Consider the following 13,671-nt stretch of genomic DNA (forward strand, 5'->3'; position numbering starts at 1 on the left):
CCTTTGTGTGTGTGTGCATGCACATGTGTGCTTGTACATATGAATGGAATCATCAAGCAGCCCATTAAAACATAACCTCAGACTACCACCTGATTGTGCACTGAATACCAGTACAAAATCTCACCAGGACAATGGAAAATCCATATCTACTATGCACCACATCCACTGAGATACCCAAAGTAAGACAAGAAGTGATTATTCACACGTCTTGTTGATACAACACAAATATCAAGGATATGAGAGATCCACTTGTCCGTGGCCCAGGCTTTCTGCACTTGTAACTCAATAAAAACATTCAGCAATTTAAAGATTTTTTAGAGAGAAGCTGTTTTGCACTGTGGGGTCACTATGGTGAATACCAGAAAGCTGAGCCAAAGAAGATGACTTAGAAAAAGAACTTTTAAGGAAAAATACTAAGGCTAGGTCAAATGCCAAGAGGAAAATTTCTTTAGTTGCCTTACTTTCAGAATATCTTGAGTTTCATTCCACTTGTTAGTCCACTCTTTGGTCAGTTCTTGTACCTATGAAAGAAAATAAATATTGAAAAAATCACATCTCTTGCAAAGTTCTTGATAAATGCATTCTCATACTTAGTACTCAGAGAAGTACTAAGTATTTGTGCAATTCTTGGTGAAGTTTAATACTTAGGCATTTAGAAAAGCATTGACGCTCCTGCAGTAAGTTGCCTTACCTACAACACTTCTCCCTCAAAATACAAAATACTTACTTACACTGTGTATTGGGTTGACCCTGAGTTGATGGACAGTCTTTAAGACCAATTACGTTTCTCACAATTTACATATTTAAACTGCACAGAAAGGCGGGACTTCCCCTTTTGTCGGAGCTCGCCTGCTGGAAGGTGGGGGGGGCTCCGAGCCTCCCGGCCCCACCGGGCCGGGGCCACTGCCCCTTTCCCCCTTTCCCAACGCTGCGGCACGGACCCTGGGTGGCTGGGGGGGACTGCCTCAGAGCCACAGGCAGCTAAAACCAGCCATGGACTGCTCACAGCTAAACCCATCCAGCGCGGCTTCTGGGGACCGGCGGGTCCCTCTCCTCTCCGTGCGGAGCCGGCGGAGTCAACGAGAGCTGGCAGAACCTCCTGTCTGCAGCCAGCACACTTCGTGCTGAACTGAAGAAGACACCACGCAGCCAGCAGCACAAAGGGAGCGAGGCTTTCCCCACCATAAAGCCTGAACAAAAACACTCTTCAGCATGGCGGCATCAGAGTCAGAGAGAAAGAGAAGTGAGCCATGTGGGACGGAGCTGGAAATGGCGACGGGAGAAAAGAGGGCGGTGCCGCGATTCTGGCGCGCAGCTTAAAAGAAACCTTCTTGCATGCCGTGGTAAGAAACTGTAATACCACAAACTGTTTGTCTCTTTAATCCATTTGAAGAACATGGGGGGATGGAGTATCTTCGTGTGCCTGTGAAGATTGTGAAGAATGCCGATGCCAGGCTATATAGTAGTAAGAGGCTGCTAGAGACCTGTGGCGAAGAAAAAAGCTTTTGTGTGCAGGCCAAAAGAACTTATCCTTAAAAAGATGAATAACCCCATGTGATGGCCCATGTTTTGCAGTGTGAAGGAACTGTGAGATTTTTCATGGGAGAGATGTTCTACACACAGCAGATTGTTTGTTTCCGGGCGGATCTGCTGTTGGTGGCAGTTTGGGAACCACGTGCAACTGAAGGAAAAACCCTTTTTTCCCTTAAGCATAAGAGAGAGACTTTTCAAGAACTGGAACGCTGACTAACATCCCATGTTCTGTTATCCCTTGTGTGAGCTAGGTAAAAGGAGAGAAGTGCTGGGGGGGGGGGGGGGGATTTGCTTTAATTTTGTTTTGTTATTGTCTCTTTACTTTTAATTCTATTAGTAATAAAACTCTTTCATTGTACTGCAACTGTTTAAGGTTTGTGCCTGCTTCGCTTTTCTCCTAATTCTTATCTCACAGAAGGAAAATAAGTACATTTAATTGGTGTTTCTGCCCGGTTTCGAACTCAACCCGCTACACACTGTAAGATGAAATGAAAGTCAGGGATAATTACTTCAAATAATTGTCTACTTTAAAATAGTTTCATAAAGTGCTTCAGTCCTACAAAGTCTACTGCCACAGACTGATCCCTCAGCTATAACAGGACAGCTCCTTTTCCATGGTACAGGTAGGCATGCTCAGGCAAAAATGCCCTCCAGAGGACAGCATGCAGAGGGAGAGGCAGCCAATAGCCTTCAGGAGAGAACCAGAGCAAAGTTTGCTGCAACTTAGAAACTACCCACGTCATTGTCATCAGCACAGAAGTGAGAAGATGCTTGCAAAGGGATTACAGACAGGGAGAGCACTGGGTATAGAATAATTTAGGTTAGAAAAAACCTTAAGATCATCAAGTCCAACTGTTAGCCCAGCACTGCCAAGACACTACTGAACCACATCCCTCTGAAGAGCCACATTTATAGGTCTTTTAAATATCTCTAGGGATGGTGAATCAATCCCTTCCTTGGGCAGCTTTTTACAATGCTTGACAACCCTTTCCATTAAGAAATTTTTCCTAATATCCAATCTAAACCTCCCCTGAAGCAACCTGAGGCCATTTCCTCTCGTCCCGTCACTTTTTATGTGTGATAAAACTGACCCCCACATGGCTACAACCTCCTTTCAGGTAGTTGTAGAAAGGGAGAAGGTCACCCTGAGCCTTCTTTCTTCCAGGATAAACAACCACAGCTCCCTCAGCGACTCCTCCCTCATACTTCTGCTCCAGACACTTCCCCAACTCCACTGTCCTTCTCTGGACTCACTCTAGCACCTCAATGTCATTTTTGATGTGAGGGGATCAGAACTGAACACAGCACTCGAGGTGTGGCCTCACTAGTGCCAAGTACAGAGGAAGAATCACTTCCCTGGTCCTGCTGGCCACACTATTGCTGATACAGGCCAGGTGCTATTGGCTTTCTTGGCTACCTGGGCACATGCTCACTCATGTTTAGCTGCTGTCAACCAGCACTCCCAGGTCCTCTTCCACTGAGCCACTTTCCAGTCCCTTTACCCCCAGGCCGTGGTGCTGCCTGGGGTTATTGTGAGCTAAGGGCAGGACCCCACTTCACCTTATTGAACCCCATGCCATTGGCCTCAGCCCATCAATCCAGCCTGTCCAGAGCTCTCTGCAGAGCCTTCTTAGTCTCCAGCAGATCAACACTCCCACACACCTTAGTGCCATCTGCAACGTGACTGAGGGTGCACTTGTTCCCCTCACCCAGATCATCAACAAAGATATTAAACAGGACTAGTCCAAATATTGAGCCCTGGGGAACACCACTGGTGACTGGCTGCCAACTGGATTTAACTCCACCACTTTCTTGGCTCAGCCATCCAGACAGTTTTCTGAAACAATGCACCTGTGCAAGCCAGGAGCAGACAGTTCCTCCAAGAGAATGCTGTGGGAGACAGTGTCAAAGGCTTTTGTAAAGTCCAGGTAAACAATATTCACAGCCTTTTCCTCATCCACAAACCAGGTCATCCTCTCGTAGAAGGAGATGATGTTGGTCAAGCAGGATCCGCTTTTCCTAAACTCACGCTGATGGGGCCCAATTCCCCTGGTTATTCTGTACATGCTGTGTGACTGGACTCAAGATGACCCACTCCATGACCTTCCCCCAAACTGAGGTCAAGCCAACAGAATGCTACGGATTTGTCCTTCCTTTCCTAATCACACAGTTGTCCACCTCATAAGTTAACTTTCATATAATGCCATTGTACAAAGAAAGAAGTCTTTGATGCAGTTGCTCCAAACATCTCCCCACTTGCCACCTGCAGCTACTTTTTTTGTCTTTGCAGATCAGCTCCAAATTAATCCATAAGAACTACAGAAACTTCTCTCATCTCTACCTGCATCTCAAGATTTCAACAAAGACAAGTAAGCACACTTTTCAATGCACCACTATAATTCCTAGTGCTGCTAACTGGAATATTAAAACAAAATAAATTTCAAAAGTTTAAAGAAAGTCTATCACAGGTCTATTCACCATACCAGAACAATTCGTATTGCTTGGAAACACCATTTTAAATTTAGTTTTAAAAATGAAACCTTTTTACATTAAACAACTCCAAATTATTCTTATATAAGGAAAATCAACTAAAGAAAGTCACCATATACTTGTCAGGTAATATAAATATGGTGATAAAGTCTTTAAATCTATACAAATGAATTAGTTATTGCACTCATTCAATTATAAAAAAGCTATAACCACTGCAACATCTATTAAGAATTTTCTGTAATTATGTCTATTGTAATTATCATGAATAGTAATCACATAACCTTTTAATGAGGCTGACAAAGGTAATAAAATATGCTTGATATACACCCCACACAGTAGGGCCAACACTTCTGAGAGGATAAGCAGTGGTTACTGTCAGAGAATGAATAACATATTCTAATTAGCCTATAGTCAGCAATTTATATTACTCAGGTACTCTTAGATAAAAACTTTTTGTTTGTACTCAAAAATAAAACTAAGGATAAAAATAAAACAGGATTATCAAAGCACAACTTTAATTTTCTAATTCTAAAGGTCCAAGCAGCACCAGTGTAAACTCTACCATTTAAACCAGTTAAGGAGCCCCTTTTTTAAAGGCATCGTATCTATATTTGATTGGCATCTTTTGACAGTATTCAGAACTAAGTATCTGCTGCCATGTAGTTGAGTAATTCCAAATACTTCCCTCTTGCCTCTTCCAAAGTATGACTATTACTCTTTTTTTAAACCAATCTGCAACAGCTTTGAAAGCAAGCTAATATATAGAAAAGAATTAATATAGAATGAATGATACAATAAAGAATGAAAGATTGCTAGTCAGAGAAATTATAGTACCATTTTATCTAGATTCTTCTGGATGCTGTGAGTTATCCAAACTGTCTGGATTTTTTTCCAGCCTCTACACTTGGCTGGATTATTGAAACAACTTGATGAGAAGCACACTGTGAAGGACACCTAGACCTCAGACCCTCTCCAAACATATTTGTACACACCAGATTTAAATACTGAAATTTTCTAAAAACCTACCCCACACAAGTTACAAATTACTCGAAAGCATAGAAGAGTTGACCATTCTCCCCATAAATCTTTTGCTGTTTTTTTCTACACACTGACTATTTTGTTACTGGGATTACGCGCTACTCATTACTGCGATTTAGTGGCTTTTCCCTCTCTAGTCTATTTACAAACATACTTTTTTAGTAAGGCAAGCTGGTCAGGGAAAAAGTTTTTTCGTTAAACAGAACTGCTACATAAATATCAAAGATATATTTTGTTCTTAGTTATAACATTATATTAGAAGGATAACAAAATTACTAATTCCCACACTTTTTTTTTTTTTTAAAGCATCAAGGCAATGCTGCTGGTGGGTCAAAATTTAGTTGTGCATTAAAAAAATTCCTGAAAATTATAAACACTCCTGCATCCAGACCACCCACCTTTCTTTTTCTGAGTTTAAAAACTGCTTTATGAAATTATAACTCACCCTTGCCTCATTCTGCTGAAGCTTTTCTTCCATACTTAAAGCTGTCGGAGAATCCAAGAGTGCAATCTAAAATCGTAAAAAGTAAACGTAAATTCAAAATGAAAACAGTAACAACTTCTGGGGGAACCAAATGAAATGCAATAGTTCAACTTTTCTGATTCTTTAGCATAAACTCCTTTAATATATATCATTTTACCTTGAAATACCGTAAACAGAATAATCAAAATCCTGTCAAAGCAGATACTTCAAACACAAATTGGTTTGAGGGTACTGTTTTCCCTAGCTACATACACATGGTCACACACACGGAGACATCGAAACCAGACACATTTATAACAGGTAACTCCTAATACAACCTTCATTATATTTCTACTAAACATGAAAATTTATTATGCATAAATAGTTATCCATTTTGCTTTAATAAGTACATATACTGCTTATCTTGTGTAACTATATATTAACGTAATTGGCCTTAAAAGAGGAAAATTACTAAACAACAAACACACAGGCAGTACTCATTGTACATGACCTTCTACACTGAATCCAGCACCACATTTTGGTAATCAGTATCTTCTGATGTACAGAAGCATTTGCAATACAGTGTTCTGGTAATACAAAGGAAAACCACAAAAGAAATTATGCAGAGATTTATACTAGTATGCATACATAACACACCACCTGCTGTTTTACCAACCATCACAGATTTAATTAACTTAAGCAAGTTCTCTATTGTCTCCCACACAGCCATCTACCACATCCTACCACTGAACCAGATTTATTTTGCAATAACCACTATTTTACAGCTTGAAATTAGGTCAAAGCATTCACACTTCAAGGGGGTCCAAGTTACATCTATTTTGCTAACTCTAAATCAAACCATAATTTGAAAATAAACTAATTTTCCCCTCCTAAAGAATATTAAAGAAACACAAGTAATTCAAGACCATAAAGAGTTTTTTAATTGTTTGTAACAAAGCAGAGTCCTCTGCTTCAGTCATCTACAATACCCATTTTTGCTTTCAACAGTGGTTCCCATCCCCCTTTTCAGCAAATTTTTTATAGCATGAAATCTACTTGAAGTCCTACTCTTCTACTAACAATAGTCCATGCTGAACTGACATTTCACATTGCCCTTCTAAAACAGAATTACATAGTTCTAGAAACAAATCTGAAGTATTACCTCAGATACTTCCAAATTATATTTGTTCAAGTATGAAATCTAGCAGTCCCGAATGACATTATGTAGAAGAGACAACTGGCCTGAGCCAATTGGATATACTTTACTGCTACTTTAGTTTCACCATCCTGGCAACACAGGAGAAACTAAACTTAACTGAGCTTGCACAGTGAATGTTTATAGGAGATCGTACTGACATAGCAAGAAAGAAAATCATGGAAAAGTGAAGCAGAGCATGATTTTTGTTTTCTTACACTACCACTGAAAATATTTTTACATATTTAGCATGTTATGTGCCTCTAATGTACTGTGCAGCCAAACACAAAAAAAATGTATTGTTTAAATCCATTAATACTCCTACATTTTCATATTTACACATCTTAAATACTTTAAACCTTATACTTCTTTTAAGATAACTACACAAAGTACCTCTTCAGTCTATCAGGATAGACCCAGAAGGTATGTTCCAGCTCAGTCTCCTTATGCTATGCTGACTACCTGTTCCACAGCACACTGCAATCCAGCCCAGATTATATTATGAGAAATGTAAAAGCTTTGGGATGACAATTTTTCCCCCTTATGTTAAAAGAGGTAATCTGCTGGCCATGTAAACTGATTCAATCAGGAAACTAATACTCATTCGTAGCCTCATAGAGCTTGTTTACTCAAATCAATATAATGAAAGATAATTATCTCATTACATTCTAGAAATAGATGTTATAACTCAAGGAAAATTACACATAAATTCCAAGTAAAGCTAACCTGATTCCCTTGAGCAAGCAGGGCTTTTAATCGGGCTATTTCAGCTCTCAGCTCACGGATCAGTTTGACGTTAGGATCCTCATTAATAGTAGGCTTGTTGATGATGTTTTTGGCTCTATTTGCATAGCGAAGTGTACTTAAAGTTTCTCCATAATTGACATCAGCAGGTGAAATAGCTAAAGACATGAAATCAGAAGCAGTTTATCTACCACCTTATGTGTTTCACTTACTGAAGTTAGTTTATATTTTAAAACTCAGATAAATTCCATGTGGGTGAAGAGACAGAAATACATCATTAACAGTATGGATACAGTTTGTTCCAACTCTTCACCAAACTCCACTTTCATGTCACTCTAACTTTGCATAAGTAAACACTATAAGTGTATCAGGATAATCAGGTGTTGCAAAGAAATCTTGCTGTCAATCTATTTAACATTTACATATCCCTGATAAACATAAATGTCCTATATGAATACTTCACAGGCTTTCTTGCATTTTTTTTACAAGAACAGTTGAGAAAACAGTGAATATTTTTTAAGTATCAATGTTATCATTGAAAAGAAAAGACATTCCAAGTAAAACACAGTAGGGAAATTAAACAGCATTAAAGAAAAAAAAAAAAGAAAAAAGAAAAAAAAAAAAAAAAGACAGGAAAACCGAGACAAGAGAAGAGCTGCTATAATTTACAAACCTAGCTGTTTTCCTGAGCTGCAGGCATCTGGCAGCACACAAAACTGTCAGCTATCTGATGCATCAAGAGAAACCAGTATTATTTTTACAAGCAACCTAACCAGGAAAAACAATGAAATTTAAATGCAAGTGCTAATGCCATCCTTCCCTTAATTTTCCTAACAATATATATGATGTTCCAAATTAAAAAGATAATTAAAGCATCCAAATAGATGAGCGAAAACACGGAAGAGAAAACCATCCAGAAATCTTAATGATCAAACTGAACAAGAGATCCAGAGAATCAGACAATGAAAACACCTGAAAAACTATTTAAGCAACTAAAATACTCTGTCCTTTCTCATCCTCTCAAAAACAATAAAGATTTTTTTGTCACAGAGACTCTCTGAACTACAGGAGATGCACTTGGAAACAGCTTATACTTCCCCTAGTTCACACTCTCACTTCCCTGCTTTATCTACTGTCTCCTCTTCACCACTCAGTTATTCCCTTTCTGGAAGAATGTTCCAATATGTTACAGAAATATGACAAATCAAAATCAGACACATTTTTCTAACAGCCTTTCCTACTGTTTAAAGTGATCTTCTTGCATTTTTTGGTGCTTAATTACAGAAAAGGCAGGACAAATGTATCCAGACAGCTTTTTGGGCTCTGTTAGGGAATTCTACCACATTAACAGTAGAGTTACTGTTGGAGAAAAGATCAACAATCAGGACTCTGCCTAGCAGAAGCATCACTAATAGATGAGGAAGTAGCTGAAAAAGAAGGTGGGTACTGTAATCATTAGTATAGGCACCGGAAGCTCACTGTGTTTCTAAAACTTCTCTTCCCAATCTCTCTGTCATAAAAAAAAAAAGTTACTCAACCATGTAACTGCAAGAAAGCAGCAAGAAGAAAGTTGCCAGCATGGCATTACTTAAAGAGCCAGAAAACCAAAGCAGAATCTGGTCCACAATCATCTAATGGCACTACTATGATTCTCCTGAGGAAAACAAGCGTCATGGATTCCAAAAATATCCCCAAAATCCTGCAACAAAGGAACTGCTATCCAGAGAATTTGACTGGTTCTGAAGAACCAGAACTTGACCTGATACATTTTATTCCCTCAATTCTGCTCTCCCACCATTCTCAAAAGGGGACTGCACCAGTTAAGACCACATTTCATTTGAGCAGGAAAGAGTGAGAGAAATTTCAGAGCTGCTCTTCTCCTCACATCCAGCAGTACCTGGACAAGCTTGACAAGCAGGCCCACAGAGGCCTAATGAGGGTCAGCAAGTCCAAGCGCAAGGTGCTGCACCTGGATCAGGCCAATCCTACGTAGGAGTACAGGCTGGGAAAAGAACTCATTGCAAGCGGCCCTTTGGAAAACAACTTGGGGGTTCTTTTTGGTGGGTGAACATGAGCCAGCAGTCTGTGCTCACTGCCCAGAGAGCCAGCCACATCCTGGGCTGGCAAATGGTTTTAAGCTAAAAGTGGAGAGATTTAGATTAGATATTAGGACAAAATTCTTTACCTAGAAGGTGGTGAGACACTGAAACAGTGAAGTACTAAAGCCTGAACAACAGGCCCTGAGCCAAAGTTGACATATAGATGAACCTTCCAATCAAATGTTATATATACACTTGGTCATTAACATTGTTATATACGTTCATTTATTGGCAAAACATGTATTTACATATCTAGAAACCAGATAAGGCTATATCTGGCCTAATTAGGGGGGTATACGATCAAAGACAACTCCCTTGGTTCCTCCTTGAGCCCATGCCAGGCTTTGGGAGAAAGCCAACAGGAGAATGAAATTAGAAATTATGTCAGCTTGTTTATTTAACAGTATAAAAACTGTGCCCCTGTCACAGCAAAGTGGGGGAGCCTCATAGCCTGAGGTGGACACACCACAGGAGTTCCCAGTTACCAGGTATGGTTCTCCAGTCCTTTGCTGTGACAGCTTCCCCCCACAGCTGATGTCTCTCAGACTTGGATGATGTATCTTTATTACAGTAACTTGTTGATGTACCTTTCTTAACTGTGTTCTGCCTTAACAAAACATCTGGAATCTAAATATTTACATCCACTTCTATTAAGCATGAATTAGTCAGAATTCAAAAAGTGTGATTTAAAAACACTTACTAGCAATCATTATAGTTTTGGAGTTTCCTCCTAGGCTGTCTTTTAACAGCCAAGTCAACACCGAGTCCCTGTAAGGCACAAATACTTGTTTCTTCTTCGAAAGAGGATTTGTTGCATCCTGAGATAAATCAGCTGTGATGAAGAGACAGAAAAAAAAATTCGTATTATGTTTTTTCATTTATTTTCAAAAATGTGTTAAGCCACTATTTGTGTAAGTAAACACAAAGGTATTTAATGACTAAAAACACCTCAAAACAGACAAGTACAAAAACCAGACTTACCTAAGGCAGAAATTACATTTCCTAGAGTAACTAGAGATTTGTTAATATTCCCTCCTTCCTTTAATCTAACCCCTGTGGCACCAGTGGCATCTGCTCTCTCACTTCCAGCAAGATCGACCAAATGAATCTTGCTAACAGTTTCACAAGGCATTTCAGAATCAAATTTAGCCTACAGAAAAGAAAAAATAAAACAAATAAAACTATGTTAAGCTAAGAAATATTGTACTTATACTGAATCAAATTTAGTGGCCTTTTTCATTACATGACTGAACTTAAACTTGTTTACAATAGCAGATCTTGAGAAGATAGGTGTATTAGAGGTGCCACTGAAAGACATTTGATAATGAATTGTTGCATAACTCCCACATTATTTCTTTAAATTGTAATATTTGCAACTTTTTAGACACTTACAGACAAGCTATGACACTGTCAGTTGTAATTTACATGATGCAGAGACCATGTGCTGCATTCATTTTATTAAGCTTGCAACATTTGTATTACATATATATATAGCTTTCAACAAGTTATAGCATGCACAGACAAATTTACACTCAATTTCTCCCCCACCACCAAGCTCTCTTCATCTAGCAGATCATCCATGGGCTTTCTAAAAAGCTCCCAAAACCAACAATGAAGAGCAGGAGTTATTAGAAAAGGAGTTTACTACGTATCACAGAATCACAGAATAACAAGGTTGGAAGAGACCTTCAAGATCATCGAGTCCAACCCATGTCCTAACACCTCAACTAGACTAGGGCACCAAGTGCCATGTCCAGTCTTTTTTTAAACACATCCAGAGATGGTGACTCTACCACCTCCCTGGGTAGACCATTCCAGTACTTTATTATTCTTTCTGTGAAAAACTTTTTCCTAATATCCAACCTATACCTTCCTTGACGCAGCTTGAGACAGTGTCCTCTTGTTCTGCCAGTTGCTGCCTGGTGGAAGAGACCAACCCCCGCCTGTCTACAATCTCCTTTCAGGAAGTTATAGAGAGTGATAAGGTCACCACTAAGTCTCCTTTTCTCCAGGCTAAACAATCCCAGTTCCCCCAATCGTTCCTCATAGGGCTTGTGTTCCAAGCCCCTCACCAACCTTGTTGCCCTCCTCTGGACACACTCAAGCACCTCAACATCTTTCCTAAACTGAGGGGCCCAGAACTGGACACAGTACTCAAGATGTGGCCTTACCAGCACCAACTACAGGGGAAGAATGACCTCCCTGCTCCTGCTGGCCACACAATTCCTAATACAGGCCAGGATGCCACTGGCCTTCTTGGCCACCAAGGCACACTGCTGGCTCATGTTCAGTCGGCAAACAGATAACTATGCTCTTAAGAAATATGTCCAATCTCTCTAAGGAGTTTTGTTTTGTTACCTGAGTGAAGTTGATTGTGAAAATTGCATGTGACCTGCTACTGACATCATTCATTCCAGTTGCAGCCGTTGTTCTATTTATATTTCCTGCATCCATAAGTTCTTCAACATCAGTATAATTTTGGACTAAATGTTTAGACAAGTCTGAAGAAAAGCAGAGTGTTACAGTATGCTCACAGATGTTCTTAATTCTCTTTACAAAAAGATTCAAATTACCCTCACTACTACAAACTACTGCTGCAATTAGTGTTTACTGTCACACTTGTCACACTTGTCACTTTTCACTTAAGGAATGGAATGAGGCCTCACATGAACAATGGACAACTTACACATTTACAGTAAAAAAGAAAAAAAAATGCGATCTTATTAAATTATTTAGTGTAGTAACATGAGCATAATCCCACTACAGACATGAACCTTCCCTGGTAAAGAACAGATTAAGACAATTAGATCCTAACAGGTTTTCATTTCATCTAAATATCTAAGATTTATAAATTATAGTCAACAAACTATTAAAACCAATTGCATCTCTTAACACATCTTAAAAATGTGTTATAAATTTACAGATAAAAAACTCTCTAATAATTTTAGGATTGGGAAAGCAAGTAGAGATGCAAAATGAGAGCCTATTCCTTCAACGCTTTTTCCAAAACAAAGCACTGTATCCATCATAATTTGTACTTAAAAAGATAAAACGCCCTATACAGTTAGACTCTACATTTCATAATATATAAAGGTAATAAAATATCCAGTGTAAAACAATGAAAGTGTTTTTACCCTCAACATATGGTCCTTCTTTTGGATGTTCCCGTATTCGTAAATTATTCGTTTTTGATGACTTCCGTCTGAGAAGATCTCTCACACGTTCATTATAAATTTCCAAATAACTGAAAGAAAAGGAACAGAAAACCATTCACTGATTCAAGAGCCTTTTATAAAAGGAAATCCATATTAACACAAGTCTGAAAGCAAGATGCTTGGAGAAAGAAAACAGATCCAAAGTTGGCTTAAGATAATAATGACTACAAGGTATTGTATCATAAAGGAAAAAGCCAAAAAAGCAAGAAGAAAGTGGAAAGAAAGCAGACATTAGCAAGATCAAGATCTCCTAATGTCAGTCTGAAATAAAGGGTAAAAAAAAGGATGATGCTGCCCAGTAGCAAAGGCATTTTCACTATCGTATAAATGAAGCAATATGCACAGCTCTTGGATTGAAGGTACAAGTACTGCGCATTTTGACTACAAGTGCTAACAAAAATCAATTATAAGACTGATGCTGGGGCTCCTCCCCCCGCCATGTGGTCCTGGGAGAGGGGCCCCGGGGGGGAGACATGGGGTTTCCCTAGCCCCTGGTCAACCTCGTTCCCCACTGGTTGTTTTGTGTTCCCCTGCAGGGGCAAGGACCCTCAAGTCCCGTGATTGCGGCAATTTTCCTCGGCATCCTCAGCCATGAGGCTGGGAAAATAAACATCTCTGAAAATATCTATCAAGAATCGGTCCATATACTTTTTTCCACAGGCCTCATTGTCTGATACACATGTTGCAGGAATCCCCAATGCAATATTTGGTCAGAGAATACGAGCAGAACGATCCCTTGGAGGACAGCGACTGTTATTTTTGAGTAAACTCCGGATTCCTCTTCTTGTTTTTGTTTTGCTATTCCATCTCTAAACTATGGAGGAACCGTGGAAAAACGCGTGGCTCTCCGAGCCACATATGGACATTTATCTTAAACTTGAAAAGATTCTTGAA

General features: G+C 39.3%; 1 protein-coding gene across 6 annotated transcripts in view; it reads right to left on the bottom strand.

The window, feature by feature from the left end:
• The window catches only part of LOC309584915 (kinesin-like protein KIF16B), a 171,854-nt gene that overhangs the window by 118,624 nt on the left and 39,559 nt on the right, over positions 1–13,671 (bottom strand). For all 6 annotated transcript variants that reach the window (XM_082301249.1, XM_082301248.1, XM_082301250.1 and 3 more), the window contains exons 6-12: positions 12,697–12,806; positions 11,921–12,063; positions 10,544–10,712; positions 10,263–10,394; positions 7,446–7,621; positions 5,507–5,572; positions 462–521 (exon numbers count right to left, since the gene is read on the bottom strand). In XM_082301249.1, the coding sequence (XP_082157375.1) occupies positions 462–521; positions 5,507–5,572; positions 7,446–7,621; positions 10,263–10,394; positions 10,544–10,712; positions 11,921–12,063; positions 12,697–12,806 (856 nt within the window). The remainder of the gene's footprint in view (positions 1–461; positions 522–5,506; positions 5,573–7,445; positions 7,622–10,262; positions 10,395–10,543; positions 10,713–11,920; positions 12,064–12,696; positions 12,807–13,671) is intronic.

The sequence above is a fragment of the Coloeus monedula genome (assembly GCF_965178545.1).
Source record: "Coloeus monedula genome assembly, chromosome: 2".
NCBI lineage: Eukaryota > Metazoa > Chordata > Aves > Passeriformes > Corvidae > Coloeus > Coloeus monedula.